The sequence below is a fragment of the Nomascus leucogenys genome, chromosome 21 (assembly GCF_006542625.1).
Source record: "Nomascus leucogenys isolate Asia chromosome 21, Asia_NLE_v1, whole genome shotgun sequence".
In the NCBI taxonomy this organism is placed as follows: Eukaryota; Metazoa; Chordata; class Mammalia; order Primates; family Hylobatidae; genus Nomascus; species Nomascus leucogenys.
Window position 1 is genome coordinate 23,630,282 of NC_044401.1, and position 20,434 is coordinate 23,650,715.

Sequence of the window (20,434 nt, forward strand, 5' to 3'; positions counted from 1 at the left end):
TCTATAACCTCAAACCTAGTAGCCACTACTAATTATTAGTGGTATCTAATCAGATATGTGGTCGTGTTGATAATATTATGCTAGGCACAGATAACAAGCATCGTTTATTAACTCATATGTGGTTTTAACTATGAAACTATTCAATTATTTTAGGTGGTACACATTTCTATAGAATAAGATCAGCAAATATCACATTTTTTCTTATAAACATACGTGTAGTAAAGACGAAAATAACCAAACTGAATTCCAATTTTGAATACCTGGTTACTAATTTAAACTTATCAATGTCTTCTTAAACATCAGTTGGTTAACTTTCTTCTACCTCCTTGGCTGTCTTGAGTTATTTTCATCGCTTCATGCTGGGCCCATCTGGTTTGGTTTATGCTAACCTGCCTCTTGGAAAACAGATAATAAATGCCTCACGAGCACCTTTTCCCTCTGCATAGCAGTACTAAATGCCCTGCAGTGAATCTTAAGGTTGCCGGGTGTAAGTCATCAGCACAGGTGTCTGGATCCAGGTTTCTGCAATCTGTTTACAGCCTTTCCATGTTATCCCATGCCAGATATCAGTTCTCTCAGCTCTGCCAGTGCAGTAAGACTCAGACTTACTGTATAAAAGTTCCTCACTTAAATCCTTTCCCTTTCCCGGAGGGTGGTATAGATTGAAATGTCCTTTATTATCTTTTGCTCAATTTGAAATAAAAGATAAAAGCCTTGCATATTATCTCTACACTGTGGTTAATTAGAGAACATCCCTTTCTTGTTAATTCAGTGTCTCACAATAGAAAAACTGTCTTGCTGAAGTAGTTTGCAATTTGGAGGTGGAGGTGGAGGTGGATGTTGAGGAGGAGAAGTTGTCAATTATCAAACCAGCTATAGTGGTAATTATAGGTTGCTTGGGAATAGATCTCTCAAATGAATATAACCTTGTAGTCAGCCCAAGGATTTCATACATATTCTAAGAGTTAAAGAGCTGATATTCTTTTTTAGTATTAATGAATTGTAAATTGATTTGTTGTATATTTAAAAGACAGTCCCTGCAAGAAGGAATAAAGATTCCGTAATATTTATTTCTATGTCTAACGTTCCATTAGATAAAACCAACTCATGTTTTAGAGCCATTGTGAGTGGTAAATAACTTGATAAAATCAGTCAACTATTATTTTTAGCAAATTCAGTCTGTTGTGTTCTCCAGCAAGCAGAATTGGGAACAAGGTAATGTTATTTAATGAGAAGCAGGTGCAACTTTCACCAACAAACCTGGAAGCCAGATGAAAATTCTTAATGCTGAAAGGTTGGAAGTGATTTTTTTTCCTTTTTTCTCAACTCAATAGATACAGTTTGAATGAACTCCTGAAGTGCTGGAACAGTACAAAATAATGAAAGAAAGTCACTGTGCTACTTACAATGTCCATTCTGTAAGTGGTTTCTTCTCTTCTCTTCCGACTTCATCTTGGCTTTTATGTACCACTGACATCTTTTAAAAAGATTTAAAAAGAAACTTGTTTTAAGAAGTATGATGGATACAAAGCAAAACCAATTAAAATACATATAATCTATGAACAAAGTTCTTGTCATAAAGACCACTTTTAAAATATCTTTATAACGTGAAAATATTCTATAGAAGGTTTTTTATGTACATTGAAATTAGCCCTAGAATAAAATACTGTCAAGTAGATGGATTCGAAAGACAGGAGTCTTAGAAAATATTTAATAATCTGCCATAACCATCCCTTATATGACTACTAATAGCTAGAGTTGGTAAAAAAAAAAATAAAAGTCAAAATAAAAAAAGTATTTTGAGTCAGAATTTCAGAAATATATACAACTGTCTTCCATTTTCATTGCTAAACAGCAGGATGGCTCAGCAGTTTTATTTTTTAATATTTGGAATTTGGTAGAGGCATGTTCTAGTCTCCCTCTGGATAACCATGCTTCCAAGATTTCTTCAATATGAGTAAATTCTTCAACATCCATATGATTTGATGGTTTATCAAATTTCTAATGGCTAAACAAAGTGTGTCTGTGTTACATAATTCAGTCTTTCAATGGGAATTTTGCCTCGAATTCTATGGCAAGTTGAGCATTTATTCAGAAATGTCTTACAGTTTTCATAGAATATTTTCCAATGACTGCTCCCCTACCAAAGTGCTTAAGCGATACTTCAAAATATTTTTTTTCTATTTTATGTAATTTAAATTGTTCTCTTCGGCACACGGAATGTTAAAGCAACTTCTAATGAAATATAAATTGGCAAACATAGAAACTGAAAGCTGAAAATAATTTAGCACAAATTTTTCTTCATCATTAAATTCTCCTTTTAAGTGGTATTTCTATTCTGCTCCAGGAATCCCAAATAAAGATAATATTTGAGCCCGACTCTCAAGTTTATTAGGCAATACTTATTTAGCCTGCAAAGATTGAAATGTTTTCTTTTGTGTTTGTCATATGTTAAGGAAATATTTTCTGATGCCTTAATGAAATGCTTTGCCACATGTGTATGTGCTATTTAAATCATTGTTTACTGAAATATTCTATGAAAAAATAAGGCCTTAACTTATGTTCTGCAAGATACATATAACTGTATCCAATTTTGCAATATAGTGAATCATTATTAAATTTCTTTTAAATGTCCAGAGGAATATTTTTCTATTGTAAATAATGTAATACTGATGTTAAATAAAATCACATTTAAGAAATTACTCCCTCCATAAACATACGTGTGCACATGTAACCTAGAACTTAAAGTATAATAATAAAAAAGGAAATTACTCCCTCCTTCAAAGAAACTTTGAAAATGGAAAACAAAAATATTTCTGAATCAAAATCAACCATCATACCTATTTTTTCACAGTATAGTTACATGATATAATTTGTGTCTTTGGAGTTAAGAGCTCCTTAAAGTACAATGGAATGCCGTTGTATTTTAATAACTAAATAAACTTTCTGGGCTCCAAAGCAGATTGTCTTTAAATTGTATATAACTTCATGATAATTAGAGTATTAAAAAGATATCAGTGACCCCAGTTCAAAATGCATGGGCAGCATTAATGTTACAGAGGGTAAGGAATATTCATTAAGGTTTATTCTTCTATTTAACATTTTCCTAATAAAGTTTGCTAAACACATAGCAATGCTAAAGTACTGGCAATTTGATTTTTTTTAACTTAACCAAATTGTCATTGTGACTTTACATACAACAAAATACTTTTAATTTCTTTTTTCCTTTCTTTTTTAAACTTGCACCATTAACCCTCACTGAAACTCTCTCTCTCTCTTTCTCTCCCTCCTTTCCTCCCTCCCTTCCTTCCCTCCCCTCCCCTCCCCTCCCCTCCCCTTCCCTTCCCTTCTCTTCCTCTCTCTTTCTTTCTCTTTCTCTTTCCCTAACCATAACTGTCTTGTAATCCCTCTCTTTGCCAGAGAGTCCAAAATAGTATGGGAATAATTTTAATCTTTCTCAGAAAACTTAGACCTCCACCTGGATGTTTAGGGGTTTTATTTTTTATAATCACTTTATTCTGGCTAATGATTCAAGTTTTTGTAGGCCAAGTTTGATAAGCTGCAGTGTTGAACATTTAATCTTCAACCTAACGGTTAATTGGTTTAGAGATTCCAAAATTTGCTTTCTGTCCGCTATAAAAGATGAGCTATATCAAAGCTCTGATGATGGCAGATAGCTGTCAGAGGTTAGCCCTAAAAATAAAGGAAAAGGGTCCTAAGAGGATGCTGGACAACAGTGCCTGATGGTGGCAACATGTTGTGCCCAAATTAGTACTTGTATTAAGATGAATTTATCAATATTTCCTGCATTCTTTCATGTCTGTTTTTTTCCTTGTTACTATAGCTGGCATTATTCTATCAGCTAATCACCCCCCCCAAAACTAGAGACCCCCAAATACTGTCTCTTAATTCTAAGACCGTTACTATATCTGTTTATATACATGAAAAACTTAAGTAAACATAGTTGTAAAGTGCCTTCTTTCCATTTAATTTCACAAGTCATCATTTTTAACTCAACCACATTAGAATATTCATGCTGCTTTTTTCCTTGGTAAATTCTATAAAAGGAGGTTTGTTACAACTATATCTAATACACTGTTACGGAATAGCAGTTGTATATTTGTCAGGGACCCACCATTGATACGAGCAAAGTACTTGTCAAGTTCTATACTTTTTGGTGTGCTGTCGAAATTGTAGACAATTTTTCATATGTGTATTAAAATTACCTCTGTAATTTTAAGTAGATTAAATTTTAACAAAATATTGGTCCCTAAGCAGAGTTTTAAAAACAAATAGTGTTTTCGGTTCACTGAAGGTGCTATTTATTATTTCTGCTCTTTCTGAGGTACCAGTGTTTTCTGGCAGGGTTGGTGTACTTTAGCTGGAGTCAACATGGGTGTGTACTGTTTGGCTGAATTCTTTTTGTAGTTTTAAATCATGATAGTGATATTTCTACTGCAATACTTTGCAGTAGATGTGTGTTTCAGATTATAAAAAAATCTGTTGAGGTATTCTTTTGTGCCCCTATTGATATCTAGATAGAATATTTTATCTTCTTGTTAGAATGATCTGAGAATAAAATATTGTGATTTCTGGAAAAAGTCTTGGCCAAATACCATGGATTAAATAACATTTATTCTTTCATATAATTTTATACATATTATTTTCATTCACATCTGTATTATCAGCACCTGTATTATGGTATTCATACTATTTATTTAAGGGTCATTAAATTGTTTTAATGTACTTTTATATCAAACCTGTATAAAAATAGAAAGCTAAGGTTCTGATGGGTGATGCACTTGGACCAGCTAGTCAGGATTCAAATTTAGGTGTTTTGCTATGTTTAATTTACTGTTAGTTTATATTTTATTCAAATTACTTTGAAGTATAGAAATATTGGATTTATAAAACCAATTAATAAAATTCTAACATAGACAGTTTCAATATTTAATTGACAAAATGTTATATTTCTATAACACTAGGTTTATAAAGAGTTTTTCTATAAATTGTTCTGACTTTCCATTAAAATATTTTTAAGAAAATTATTTTTTATGATGTAATTTGATTATAGTAAAGGAAAAACACGGAGTAACTTATTGAGTATAAATTCATCATTCATAGCTTTCAAACAGCTTTAGTCATCTTCGGATCTTTCCATATTCAGGGGCCTGTTGAAACAGAGAACTAATGATGGTTCACTGTCAGAGTGGATTCTTCTGGGATCCCTCTCGACATCAGGTGTGCTTTGTTATATCTAAAAGCATTTGAATATGCAATGTATAAAAGAGTGGTTATTCATAAATCTTGGAAATAGTCTGGTATGTTTCAGTTACCTCCCAGTGATCAAGAAGAATAAAGTGAGGATGACGAGGAGAGTGAATCCGCCAACAGCAGCGGTGGCTATCACGAGAATCTGTCCTTGTTCTGCTGCCATGTCAGAAGCTGAAACAGAGATACAATATTAAAATTTCCCTGGGTGACATTTCACTATTAAAACCATTTTACAATTTAGTTTACACTAGAAAATACAATAACAGATGCCAAGCCCAGTACATTTGACCTTTATTTCAGTATTTGACACATACGAAGCAAACCCAAAATAAATGAGTTTTGACTCAGGGCTGAAGAGTTGGGGCCATAACCCACAAAATAAACCTCTCCTCTTTCTTCAAAAAAGATCAATAAAGTAGATGGATTTTTAGTACCCCTTATTTCAAGATTAAGTATGTGCTGTAAAACTAAATCAGCAGACAGGCTAAAGAATTCTGTTTTATGTAATTGCTCACTGTGTTTCCTCTTAAACACTGGCCAATAGACCAGGCTTTATAGACTGTTTTGATATCTGTTTTCACAAAGTAGAAAGACTACTGTATAATTCCTTTTAAGAATGATGTTCTTTATACTTCATAGAGCTTAATTCAAACACTAAAATTGTGGATTCTCACCTCCACAGCACGAGGATATACATAGTAGGTGCTTAGATGTTTAATCAGCAATAATTGGAAAAATGATATTTAAAAGCTTCCTTATTTGAAGAAAAGACCAGATTATATATGTTAGCAACACGTTTCTTCTTTCATTGATAAAACTGTCTCTTAAAAGCATATGAGCTGCATGTTATACTAATCTTCCAGGAATCTTTTAACATATATCATTCAATTAATTTATTAGCACTTCTAATTTTTTGTATCAATAATGCTTTAATCAAATATAATTTTTAATGAGTGGAATAGGCAATTCCTTAATAATAGAGGTAAGAAAACAGAAGCACAGAAAAAGTAAAGAAATTGCCCAAGCCCATATAGAACTATGACCAGAATTCAGTCTTTCAGGGTTTTGTCTCATTTCTCCATTTTTTTTTACTATAACTTGTAGTAATAAATCAGTTAATCATCAATATTCTAAAAAACCAAATCAATCAGTTTCTTAATGTTCCTTAAGTTAAACTAAACTTGTTTTTTATTTTGACTACTTAAAATAAATAATATCTATTAATCTCATCAGTTATTGGAGAAAATTGGATCAAATAAGGTATATAACTGAGAAGCAAGCTGCAGAAGTCTCTAACATAATAATTTATTAAACTTGAGTATTTTACAGCTTCCACAGAAGTAGATCTTTTTCTGGGAATTAAGTTTGCAGTATACTATGTGCAAATTCATATCCAGAGTAATAGCATTCTCATAAAAATGACATATCTACAACAGAATGTCTAAGCCTTAAACACTATTGTCAAGTCAGTAAGAAACCAGTCATAGCATTTTAGAGACTTTAAAAAAAATCTAAATGCAAATAAAAACAAAAGAGTTGAAGTCATTTATGTTCAGTTTCCAGTAAGAGAAATTTATTAAATCTTAGAATTAGAATTTAGTCACTATGATTTAATCAAGACATTTTCAAGCAATGTACTACAATGTTAAGTTTTCACTCATAATCTGTGCAGAGACAAGTTAAATAGTTGCATCTTATCCAATAAATAATGTACTGAAGGTTTTTTATTAGGTCTTCACTGAATTTCCTAATCTTCAAAATAGCACTGATATCATGGGAATTAATGTTGTGCTCTAAAATGTCACATTTTCTCACTGAAAGTTATTGAATAACAAAAATGTAAGAAATAGTTGTTCTAGAAAACATTATCTTTTTGAAGATAAAGCAGATGGCATTTACCCAAAAAACATTATTTACTTAAAAACTGTTGTATCTGTAAAATATATAGCATAATTCAAGAATTTTGAATCAGGGGCATATAGTTTCATAGTAGTTAGGTAGCTATAATTTGTTGAGTCCAAAATTCAGAGGGAGATTTTGTAATTGGGTGCCTTTTGAAAATCAGATTACTTTGTTATAAAAAATGGTGTTGTTTGACATACATAATTACTGACTAAACTGCTAATTCTGCAAATATGTCTCCTTCTGCACACTTGTTATTACATTTATAAACTTTGTTTTAATTAAAATTTTAATTGGATAACAATCTTAAGTTATGACCCTTTGAAAAATGCATATTCCTGCATAATTGTTTCTTAAACTTAGGAACTGTAAACACTCCTCTGTGGAGAATAAAATATGTTAAATATTCTTATTAGAAAATAAATATGTTAAATACTCTTATTTTCTAATAAGAGTATTTAATGAAACACTATTACACTGGGAGTAAAATGCTATAGATCGTGAGGCTGGGATGATTATAAAAACCTCATCAACATTATCATTTTCAACAAGAACAACAGTCATTATTTAATAGGAAACTATGAGTGTCAATTCATTGTCAAAATTATCTTCACAACGGTCTTGATAGGTAGGTACTATTATCATTTCTAGTTTAAACAGTTATATTACTTTCTCAAGGTTACATATCTTGTCAAGGGAAAGCTGGCAATCCAACTTCTATTTGCCGATCTCCAAGCCCAAGCAATTGCCAGTACTTTAAACCACCATTTTTCCTAACAGAAGAACTAACTAGATCTAGTGGTTTTGGTTACCCTACGACAATCATAGCCTTGCTTGAACTTGATTTCATGTCTGTAAAATGATAATGTTGAATTAAACATTCTTGTCACAATCTTTCAGAGCAATTGTACTATGATATTGTGTTACCCATGCAGGCTGCAACAAAATAGTGGAAAGAACAAGATTTGCCATATGGAAATAAAAACACTCAGGAGCTTGGTCCTGATGGGGATAATTTTTGCATTTTATCATATTAGTGTTGGTCCATCACAGAGCTCTGACTTCATCTCAGGATAAACTACAAGGCCCCTAACTTTGTCATCAAAGCTGTCTACAAATGGCTCTAGCATATGTCTTCAGATATATCTTATCATTCTCTAAGCATACTAAATTTCTTCCAAGTCCTTGAATGAGCCCAACTCTTAATATCTGGTCAATTTCTAATCACTCCTCCATGAATATCTTATCATTTGGGAAGCATTTTTTTTTTCCTGGTTGTTTAGATTTGGGTAGGTCCCCAGACAGATGTTCCCCAAGACCCTTAAAAGATTTCTACCAATAAAACCATCACATTTTATTGAAATTACTTTTTATAATCTGTCTTTCTCATTTGATTTCAAATTCAGTGAGAGCAGGAACTATATTCACTATGATATCCATAGTGGGGTGAATGGTGACAGCCTTTCCCCCTCCCCTCAAAAAAGGAATTTGCAGGTGTAATTAAGAAACTTGATTATCCTGGATTAACCAGGTTGTCCCATATCCAATGACAAGTGTCCTTATTAGAGACAAAAGTGGAGAAGACAAAGAGGAGGCCATGTAAAGACACATGTAAAGACAAAGGCAGAGATGAGTTATGCAACCCACAAGCCAAAGAATAAGACACCAGAAGCAAGAAGAGAAAAGGAAGAAGTCTCTCTTAGAACCTTTGGAGGGAGCATGCTTTTGGTCTCCAGAGCTGTGATATATTGTTTTAAGCCATTGACTTAGTGATAATTTGTTTCAACAGTCCAAGGAAACCAATACAGTGTCCAGCCTACATGGTAGTAAATAAATATTCCTTTGAGTGAGTGGGTTGAATAATTATTTGCACTGGATGGTTCTGGTAAGAAAAGGTCGGGAGTAATCCACATTCCCACCCTTCCCTTGATATGTGAGGAATATTTACCATCAGTGTAGCTATACAATGTGCGTGAAGAGAGTGTACCCAACACTAATCAGAAAAATCCAATTATTCTGTGTGCTTGGAGACAATGCTTTCTAGGAGGTAGAAGCTACTAGGGAATTCAGACTGCTACATTTTACCAAGTTGAGTGGATTAAAGCTCAGAAATACGAATCTAAGGTTAAGAATGTATTAGTTCATTCAATTAATATTTATTGAGCAACTAGTATATGCTAGGCACTAACAGACACAGGGTATACAGTGATGAACAAAACACAGTTACTGTGCTCATGGATTTTCAGTTCAGTGGGGAAGGCAGACACTGAAAAAGAAATTACAGAAGGAATTATTGTTACAAAAGGGAAACTGAACGGTGTTGGAAAAGAATAAACAGCCTCTGGCAGTGAGTGAGCTGACAGGGAATTTGGGAAAATGTAATGTGTTGGAAGAAGTAAGAGAAGGAGCAGGATGATCACCTCCTTGGCTAGAGATCTCATTAATTTGATTTATTTAAATAGACACTTAAAGAAACAAATAAGCAAACCATGAAATTTTCTGCCAAATGGATTCCACGAAAATACAGTATTGTCTTTACATGTGTCTTTACAAATGTCTCTGTTATGAAAACTTGTCTATAGCATTATCCATTCAGTTTTTCAATCCTGAGCAGAAGCTTACTTCTCATTAGTTTTGTAGGAGAAAAATGTATCATTTACTCACATAAGTAGCATCTGTTGAAAGCAAACTTGTCCCTAAAAAGAACCACACTGAAATCCATAGTGTAAAATAAAATGTATTTGTGACTCGCTGATTGGAAATGATCCTTTAATTGTGAGGTTGTATTCTTGGACAAAGATAAATATATTAAAATGATATATTTCATTCTATGATTTGGGAAGAAGTATACTTCCTTAAGAGGAAGCAATTATCCAAAAAGAATTGCAAAATTGTAACTGAGCAACAGCGCTTGGCATAAGTTGTGATGACATTATTAAGTGTGGTTTGTTTCCATCTAAAGAAAAAAAAGTGAAATGCTTTACTTAGAATCTAAATACTTAAAAAAGAGATTTCATATCTTTAGGAAAGTGTCAGAGAAAGGCAATTTGGCTATTTTTAACCAAAGTATTTTCTTCTATGGAGGCATATGATTTTGTCTCCCTGTAATCAAGATTATTCTAGTTTATATTTACATTTCAAAGTAAAATCTGTTTTTGTATTCTGTGTCATTTTCTGTGGAATAGATTTTTAAAGTTAACTCTTTTCTGTTATGAACATATTTTTAAAGTTACTGAAGACAGTAGTTAATGTGAATTTTTAAATAAAGCATCTCACAAAAAATGCTGCTCAGTGAAATTGTCTTCATCATTTCACCAGAATGATTTCTTTAAGCATAGCACAAATTTCAACAAAGCCATGAATTGATGATACACAGTAAATTAGTTTTAAAGTTTATGGACAACCAATATAGGAAAATTCTCCTCTCAGATCATGTATAGAAATCAGAAGTGGCTTAACTTTATGAGAATTTAGCAACACATAATGGAGATTAATTAATCTGCACATTCTCAACACCACATTCTCATGCGGACAGAAGAGTATGAGATACAAATGAAAGCTGAGGAAACATATCTTCTAGATGAACATAAACTTGTGACTTTGTAGATGATATTGTTATCATTTGGGCCACATGGATTTGAAAGCATAGGGTTATCCTTGATTTTGCATTTTCCTACAACTCCAAGTCCAGAGTCAAGTTTTTCATCCTGCCTCTATTACCAGTGACGCAGCCTCCTGTCAGGCTTCAGCCTTGCAGGAGTAGACTAGTTTTATCATTTGCTATTAGGTTGCCTTTCCACAGTAACTCTTCACAATCCATCCACATTATATGGACAGATAATTAATCTTCACCATAACATTTTAAAATATTGAGAACATTTCCCATTGCCTAGAAGGTAAAATCATCCCTTTCCCACGTATCCCATTCTCAGAGATGTTCAGGCAAGAAACCTTGGACTCAGCCCTCATCCAATTCTCTCCTTCACCTTCCAAGTTGATCAGTCCTGTCCCTTATAATTTTAAAGTATTTCTTAGATTCTTTCTCATTCTTTCCAACTCCCACTGTATTTTCTTAGTTCAAGTACCCATATTATCACATGTATTGGAAATCAGCTAGACAGCAGGCTCAATTATGTGATTCAGTTGAACGATAGAAAGCAAGACAAAAACAAATAAAAAAGATTCTCTAGAACGACATCTGACTGAGGTCCACATACTATAAAACAGCTTTGATACCTCACAGTTTTACTTCACACATATTTATTGATTTTCAAGTTCATAAAATAGTGTAGTAGGCAACAGATTAGGAGATAGGTTGGGGAGGAATCTACAGAGAGAGAGTTGAATAGAATTGCACACTGCTAGTCAGACTGATGGAAGAGGTGGAAAAACTGAAAATCTGACACAAGATTCCAAAGTGTACACTAGTCAGGAGCCAGGAGTTTAGGATCAAATAGCCCTACAAAATTCAAGGCGCATCAATTAATTCACTATGTTTTATAACTCAATACATTCATATGATCATTCGATATTAATTAGAAAATACTGAGATAAGTCCAGTATATTTTATTTCAAAGGACAAGAGTTTGGGGATGCATGATTAAAAAATATTTGCCTCCAAACTATTATAAAGTTATAAAAATAATACTTATAAGATTAAACCCTGGCCAAAAACTTAAATTACCAAAATGATTCATTTCCTGAGAGTTTCAGTTTTTTGACTCATCTCTCCTATAAGCCTCTTGAGGGCAGGATAATATGTTTCAACCTTCTATATAACAAGGGATTAGCATAAGCCATACATAGCATAGGTATTAATACATGTGTATTGTTTGTGAAGAAGAGATAAAAATCACATTCTAAATATAAGGATAAAATGCTCTTGACTAAAGAACAGTTTTCTTACTTGATTTGTGTGTCAATAGTAATGCTTAAACACGTTGTAATTTTACATCACATTCCCTTACATATTTGTGTTTTGTAAATCAGTATGTACAGAGGTAAATTAATAGAAAATAAAGTGGGTAAATTTCTTTTTCCCTAAATATCCCTGCCTAGGCTTTGAAAAAAAGTAAAAATAGTCAACATAGTATTATACTGATATATTACTTTTATATTCATTCAATATTTGATGCTATCTACTCCAAGGAAAATATATATAAGATTAGAAATAATAATTTATTCAGAAAAAAAATTAATAGAAAATAATGTGGGTCATTTTTTTCCTAAATATCCCTGCCTAGGCTTTGAAAAAACGTAAATATAGTCAACATAGTATTATACTGACATTTTTCTTTTACATTCATTCAATATTTGATGCTATCTACCCAAAGAAAAAGTATCTCTAAGATTAGAAATAAAAGAGAATAATAAGAGATTCTCTTTTCCATTCAAGTAAACTGATTACTGATTTCTCAGCTGGATGGAAACAAACCTCATGGATCATTTCTGTTGAAGCAAAGACCCTTACCAGGGATCATACTTTTTTCTTTCAGAAAGTGATTTCACAGCTGTGCCTTCTTCTACTCCTCTGCCACTTCTCCAGAAAGAATACAATTCAGTACATCAAACTGTGGCTACCCTGAAACACCAAAGATTATGAGATTCTCTCTTCCTGATGACCTCAATTTACTTGTCAGGTAAAAATGCCAAATGACACAGAAATAATTGGAAAATGTGATTTTGGTACAATTTGATGGAGAGGCAGGAGTAGAGGCAAATAGTGCAGCGTAATGAAGTATTTTCTGACTTTTTTTTTTTTAAGAGATTCCTGTGTTCATTAATGAATGGTCAAGATGCCTTACCATAGGTAGGCTTCATGTAACAAATTTCAAAGAACAAAGAAAATGATAGAGACGTTTAAACACCTGAAACTACGGTCAACATCCTAAATGTCAAAGACATAATTTGTAATTGTCTGTATTTCATATTGCTACTGGCAGTTGAGATAGGTCTTGAGAAGCTTTTTCTCAAAGAATATTTATATCTTCATGCATATATCTTTCATCCTTTAAAAAGTCTTTTAAGATCCAGTGTAAAATAGGATTTCCATACAAATTTCACAACTTCCCTGGATCACGGACCTGGAACCAATTATGTTCAATTTTAAATACTATTCACCATGTGCCATAATATTAATAGTAGATATTTGCACATTGGTGAGCATATCTATGCACTTGGGGTTATAGCTTCTTAATATAACAGTTACTGTGGTTTGAGATAAAGAGCTTTGTAATGAAATGGATAATCATTAGGGATCACAAATTTCATAAGTTGTATGAACCGTATAAACTTAGATTTATTTGGAGTCTATTTTTCATAGAAAAAATATTTAAAGAAAATGATTTTAAAAACAGAATTACTTAGAAAAAAATCTAAATAATTTCTTGAGGAAATTCTCATTCACCAACTCATTATTCACTCAATAACAACAAAAATACCATTTGCTAAGCACTGTGATATAGAGCTTGGGGAGATGAAGAAAACTGAAGTGTGATTTCCTCATAGCGTTTCTCTTTAGTGAGAGAGATAGAGATGCAGATCTTAGATGTAATACAGAAACATTGGTGCTAGAATGGAGGTATGTGTGAAGGTCACAGGACAAGAGTGGGAGAGTGGTGATCTCCACAGAAAAAACCAAAGGAAGGTTATAAAGAAAGTAATTCTTAAACTAAATCTGGAATGATTCGAAGAAATCTGCAAGTTACCAGCCTGGTGAGTAGATATTGGACACTGTAGCTTGAGGAAACATCACAAATACTACGAAGATACAAATAGCACAACATCTTCAGGAGTTTATATGTACTTTGAGATGCCTGGGACACATACCAATACGCACAAGAGGATGTTGGAGAGATAGGCAAGGAATAGGTCATAATAATTTAACTGAAACTGACCCCAGTCAGCATCCTTGAGTTTTTCTCAAGTTACTATTAATATTCAGATTCTAGAATACGGTATATGCAGATGTTAGTTTAATGAAAATTGCCGTTTTTACCAGAGACATAAACTCTTGCAAATATATGAGAATACTGAAGACAAACCCATCAGAGAAGAAAACAGAGCTGAGACTGAGACATTATTGAAGACATCATTGGAGAGCCTGGATTTGGCCTGACCCTCACCCTACCCCTTTGACTTTTCAGTTACCTGAGGCAATCAAGTGCCACATTTCATTAAGCCAGTACATTTTTGTCACTTGAAATGGAGAGTCCTATGTAACATAATGAACCAAGAGAAAATAATTAGACTGGATGTAAATGCTGATATGGGGCAGGGCAATGCAGGACTTTATATATGCAAACTAGGTATAGTTACTTCTCATTATTATGTTGCTTGAGGGGAATGTTTTCTATCTAACTTTACTGTCTTCTTTTGATTTTGATGATAAACACAGCCTCCCAAGTCTGTTTGCCTGGTAACTGGATGGATAGGATTGGAAGCATAGGGTGAAAGGGAGTGGAAATGTGCTTACCTTTCTAAAACAACCTTTTTCTATAGAATGACTAACACATGTGCCAGGAGATATTCCAATTTATTTTTCTTTAATAGACGGATAGTTTTGGGGGGAAATGAGTCCTGTCTGTCCTATATCTAATGGGTCTCATGTATCAATTTAATAAAAATTGCATGGATGCAAAAAGAAAGAAAAAAAAACAAATGGGCAGACAACATTTCTGGCAAGTATAGCAAGACAGTATGTTAGAATGTGAAATAATTTGCTTAATTGAAACCTATCTAATTATAAACTAATTATCACCAAAATACTGGAGCTAAATTCCTGTGGAAGGCTTTTAGTGAATTTTCACAGTTTATGATAACACGAATTTGAGGCTACAGTTGTCCTTTACTTGGCATCAGTAGAACTATTTATGGAAGCTCGGCTAACCATCAATGCCAGGTGCCAATTTTTCTTAGCGTTATGGACCCAAGTATGTTTCCTTTAGGACCTGCTATTGCTTTATGCCAAAACTCATTTAACCATCTCCTGAAAGTGAGTAAGTTCTAAGGGAAGCTTTTGGATCATTGTTTGAAGCCTGTTCTGAAGAACACCAAACTATTTACCTCAAACAACCTCTAATCAATCACCAGGATTAATTCTGGAGAGATTCAATGGGAGACTACTCTATTTTAAAAAGGCCAACCCATGAACAGACACTTCTCAAAAGAAGACATTTATGCAGTCAAAACACACATGAAAAAATGCTCATCATCACTGGCCATCAGAGAAATGCAAATCAAAACCACAGTGAGATACCATCTCACACCAGTTAGAATGGCCATCATTAAAAAGTCAGGAAACAACAGGTGCTGGAGAGGATGCGGAGAAATAGGAACACTTTTACACTGTTGGTGGGACTGTAAACTAGTTCAACCATTGTGGAAGTCAGTGTGGTGATTCCTCAGGGATCTAGAACTAGAAATACCATTTGACCCAGCCATCCCATTACTGGGTATATACCCAAAGGACTATAAATCATGCTGCTATAAAGACACATGCACACGTATGTTTATTGCGGCACTATTCACAATAGCAAAGACTTGGAACCAACCCAAATGTCCAACAATGATAGACTGGATTAAGAAAATGTGGCACATATACACCACGGAATACTATGCAGCCATAAAAAATGATGAGTTCATGTCCTTTGTAGGGACATGGATGAAACTGGAAAACATAATTCTCAGTAAACTATCTCAAGGACAAAAAACCAAACACCACATGTTCTCACTCATAGGTGGGAATTGAACAATGAGAACTCATGGACACAGGAAGGGGAACATCACACTCCGGGGACTGTTGTGGGGTGGGGGGAGCGGGGAGGGACAGCATTAGGAGATATACCTAATGCTAAATGACGAGTTAATGGGTGCAGGAAATCAACATGGCACATGGATACATATGTAACAAACCTGCACATTGTGCACATGTACCCTAAAACCTAAAGTATAATAATAAAAAATAAAAAATAAAAAAAAAAGGCCAACCCCATGGTAGCACAAAACTATGGCTCCACCAATTTTTTCAGCATCTTTTCAATTATTTACACCCTGCTTCTCCTTAAGCCATGTGTGTGAGGTCTCCAAGTTAAATAATTTACATTAGCAGCAAGAAGGTTTTTGGCACAGTATTGCCCTATTTACTACTATTATTTTGAAGAAAATAAGATTGTTTAGTTATGCATATTGATTTTTTCACAAAATTTTGACTTCATTGCCTAGGGAATTGAGTTAAGTAAAAAATGAAGCTTAATATTAGGATCTACAAATGTGGGAGTAAATACCTTTCTAAAACAAATGAAAGGGAACATTTCCTGACATACCCATTCACCTTGTCATGTAATATAAAAACAGTATTGTTTTACTTATTAATTTTTAACTAGTATCTTCACAATATGGCACAGATTTTAGACAAACTGGGTATTTGCCATCATGGCAGATAGAAAGATAAGCATCTTCCTACATGCTGATGATATGGGTGTAATTTTCAACAACAAGAATTAACTTCAGGATACAAATAATTCTGCTATCCTACTGCTGCCAGAAAGAATTGAGCATCACCAACTTTATCAAAATGAAAATCATTTTCTTTGGCAGACAAAAGGCAATTGATCAAAACTTCACACAATGAGACAAGGTATTTCCATTTTGTACAAGCATATTTTTTCTATAGCTTATCCAGGAAAGCATAGTGCAGAGCTACGCAGTTCAATATAACTTTTTCCATGGGAGCATTACTCCTCGGGTTTCTTTTTGATGACTTGCAACAACACCTGCTTTGAAAAATTTCCAGGCCAGAATCATCTTTTTTCACAGTATCCTGTGGTGTGGGACTCTGAACTCTCAATCTAGAGTATATCTAATGGTGGGGGCAGATTCAAATCTGCTTCCTAAGGACAATCTTTGCTTTGCCTGCAGCCCATTTTAGTGTAAACGTGGAGAGGTTTTATTTTTACTTTTGCAAAAACACTGGTTGGGCTTCTCAACATTTATAGTGGAAGGATTTCTCTATTGCTTCACCGTATTTTTGTACCATTTGTATCATCTATTGATATGAAAGTAGATAATTCACATTCTAAGCACTCATTAAAGACCGACCTCAAAATTCTTAGTAAACATCTTCTGAGGTATCTGTTCAGCCCTGTCTCTGAAAACTCCCTCCACCCACAGGGCAGGAGTTTGGAAGACTGTTTTCCCTGTCTCTGGCACCCAGTCACATGCATTGGATTACTGACGGAGACCTGACCCAAACTGGACCAACCACATTCCCTCTTGCAGGAATTTGGGATTAGGATTCACAATCAGTTTGGCAATTTTCATGCATGGTTGACACTAAGGGAAATGTGATTTATAAGCCATAGACATATTTTCCTAAATGAACACAGACACAGGTAAAACCAATCTTTAGAGCACAAAACAGAGATGAGTGGCTGTGCGGATCAGGAATAAAAGCTGTCTTTCCTTTGAAGAATTTTCCAGTTTCTTGTCTCAATCGTTTTTGAAGCCTGGTCTGGGACATTTCTTCATTCCTCTTTGCTTAACCTAGCTCATGGTTTATGTGATATCTGCAATCAAAGGGTCCTATTAGATTATTCTAATTTTAAGTTCCTTAGTAACAGACAAAATTTTTAGAAAATAAATTTAAAAGGTAACTCCTTTCATTTACTTTCTAGGTACAGTTTGTCTTTTAAAGTCTGTGTGCATGGAATGAATTAAGTACCTTCCTTTCTCCCATCATGGAAAACTCATCTTCAATCAGTGAAACTTTACCTTGGCTCTATCAAAGGTTGTAGTCAGAAAATGTCATGTAAAAACAAACAAAAAACTTTTGTATTTGTTGAAAAAGCTACTTGAGGCCATTTTCCTCAATGGCCTCTATAAATCTTTCTTAGAACATTTCCGCTTCATGAGTGTATGATAACTTTTCTGTTCTCTGGCTGCTACTGGAAATTTCAGAGGGAGAGATGGCACATACATGTGCATCTCTAGTAATGATTATCAGAATGACACTTTGTGCCCTCTTGTGTATATGGACCTAATGTTCTATTTTAGTTCTAATCTATTAAACATTTTGTGCATACATTTTAAACTGCCTCAAATGCTCTTAGGAAAAAGAGAAATGCAGATAAAAAATCACTATTCCTCTGTTTAGTCCTCTGAGAAAGCATCCTTATAAAAATTAAAACCAATTTAGATATGTTATTATATATATGGGGAAAGTCGTGCTACTTACTGCTTTAAAAAGCATTAGGAGATACACCTAATGTAAATGACGAGTTAATGGGTGCAGCACACCAACATGGCACATGTATACATATGTAACAAACCTGCACGTTGTGCACATGTACCCTAGAACCTAAAGTATAATAATTTCTTAAAAATTCATCTTTTTTTTGTTTAAAACATGAAATTTGGACTATTCTTGTATTTCTCTCATCTCTATTGAGTGACATTAATAACTTAAATTAGTTATATATATGTTTGGGACTATTCTGTTAAACAATAAGTAGTTGTCAAAGATTCACAAGGATTCAAAGGCATTCTGAGCTGCAGCACAGAACGTGACAGAAAAAAGAGGCGCGTGCCAAAGGTAATTAGGAAGCCCCAAGTCTTTTTGGTGTGTTCCTACTTGGTGCTCTGTTTGTCTGTCAGATAACTTGGAATAACTTAGAAAAGAATGGAGTAGCCTTCTTTTCAGTTATTATGCTCAGTAAACAAAATGATTTTATTCAAGTTCAAATATTTTCAAAACTGTGTCTATCCAATAATTTGAAAAGTAAAATCCTTCTTCAAGCAAGATATTCTGTGTTTATATTCAAGAAGTGATAACATACCTAATACCTATTCTGAGCCAAAAATATCATTTTTAATATATTATTATACTTTAAGCTTGTTTTCGGGTAAGTTGCTTATTTCTGTGCAAGGAAATTCATGAGATGGCTATTATTTTAATTTTAAAAAATTTATAGTGGAGTAGGTGGCTATGATACATAAGTCTTCTCATTTCCACTTGAAAACAGAGGAGGATTCCACAGAAGCTGTCCTACAAAAGGTCTTTTGCCAGAATTACATTCTTCTTCTTTTTTATTATCTCCTTTTTTCTTTACGTAGGTGAGTAGCAGCTGATTCACAGCACAGGGTGGTCCAAAAAATCATACTGAACTCAGTGGAGTTTCCCTCAGAAGAAGGGTAGTAATTATCATATTAAAAAACACGTTTGAGAGCTTTTATGTGTTCTCCATAGTTCTAAACACATATGTTAACTTATTTAGTCTTCAAAATAATCATATGAAATGGTAGTATTATTACCTACATTTAATAGATGGAGAAACTGAGGCACAAAGAGGCTAATTAACTTGCACATGGTCACATAGTTAGAAAGGACAGAACCAGAATTTACTTACAGATAGTCCAATTCCTGAGTTCGAGCTTCTAACCACTGTCCTATGTTGTCTGTTTGCGCTGAGACATTTGATGTGTTAAGTGTTTAAAAGAAAGGTAGGCCAACTTCTAAGTAATTTGGTTACCGTAGAAACAGTAGAGACAGTGGTTCTGGATCTCCAAGGTGATATTGCTGGAATGGGCCTAATGGAGGCCCCCTGGCTTGCCTACTGTGCTCACTAAGATTTGGTATCTCAGAAGTCAAAACGTGGAGTTTCTTTAGCTGAGTCAAATTGTCCAGTGCTTAAGCCCTGGAAGGTCAACATACCTTGGGGAATTCCACTCCTCCTTTTATGTCACCTGTATAAATTAAACAAAAACTAACACCAAAACTAACTAGCTATCTTAATAGTAAATTCATGGGTATAAAAAATAAAATATCAGGAGAAGAATAAGAAAACGATTTGATTGCTTTTATATGGTATCTATATGCAAGAAGGTAAATAACATTTTTAAACACTATTTTGAAGCTATTAGAATGGAATTTAAGATTCAAAACTAGTAACAATAATATCAGTATTAATAATCATTTATTGAGCTCTAACCACATGATAGCTGGATACTCTTCTGTTGTTAAGTACTTTACATGCATTGAATCACTGTATACTCACAGGAACCTGGAAAGTAGGTGGTATCCTTATATCCATTTTCCAGATGTGGAAACTGAGGCACAGAGTGGTTAACTGACTTATTCAAAGTCCCCTATTTGAGATGTGATCAAGTCAAAATTTAAATCCAAGTTTAAGTAAGTACAAAGCTTGAACTTTTACACAAAATTCCTCTTTGCTAATTCTCTTTTGCAATTTACCTGCGAAAT

General features: G+C 33.7%; 1 protein-coding gene across 5 annotated transcripts in view; it reads right to left on the reverse strand.

Annotated features, from left to right (window-relative positions):
* Nucleotides 1-20,434, reverse strand: part of EPHA6 (EPH receptor A6) — a 963,391-nt gene that overhangs the window by 268,290 nt on the left and 674,667 nt on the right. For all 5 annotated transcript variants that reach the window (XM_030801993.1, XM_030801992.1, XM_030801995.1 and 2 more), the window contains 2 exons: nt 5,337-5,445; nt 1,407-1,477 (listed from right to left, as the gene is read on the reverse strand). In XM_030801993.1, coding sequence (XP_030657853.1) covers nt 1,407-1,477; nt 5,337-5,445 — 180 coding nt within the window. The remainder of the gene's footprint in view (nt 1-1,406; nt 1,478-5,336; nt 5,446-20,434) is intronic.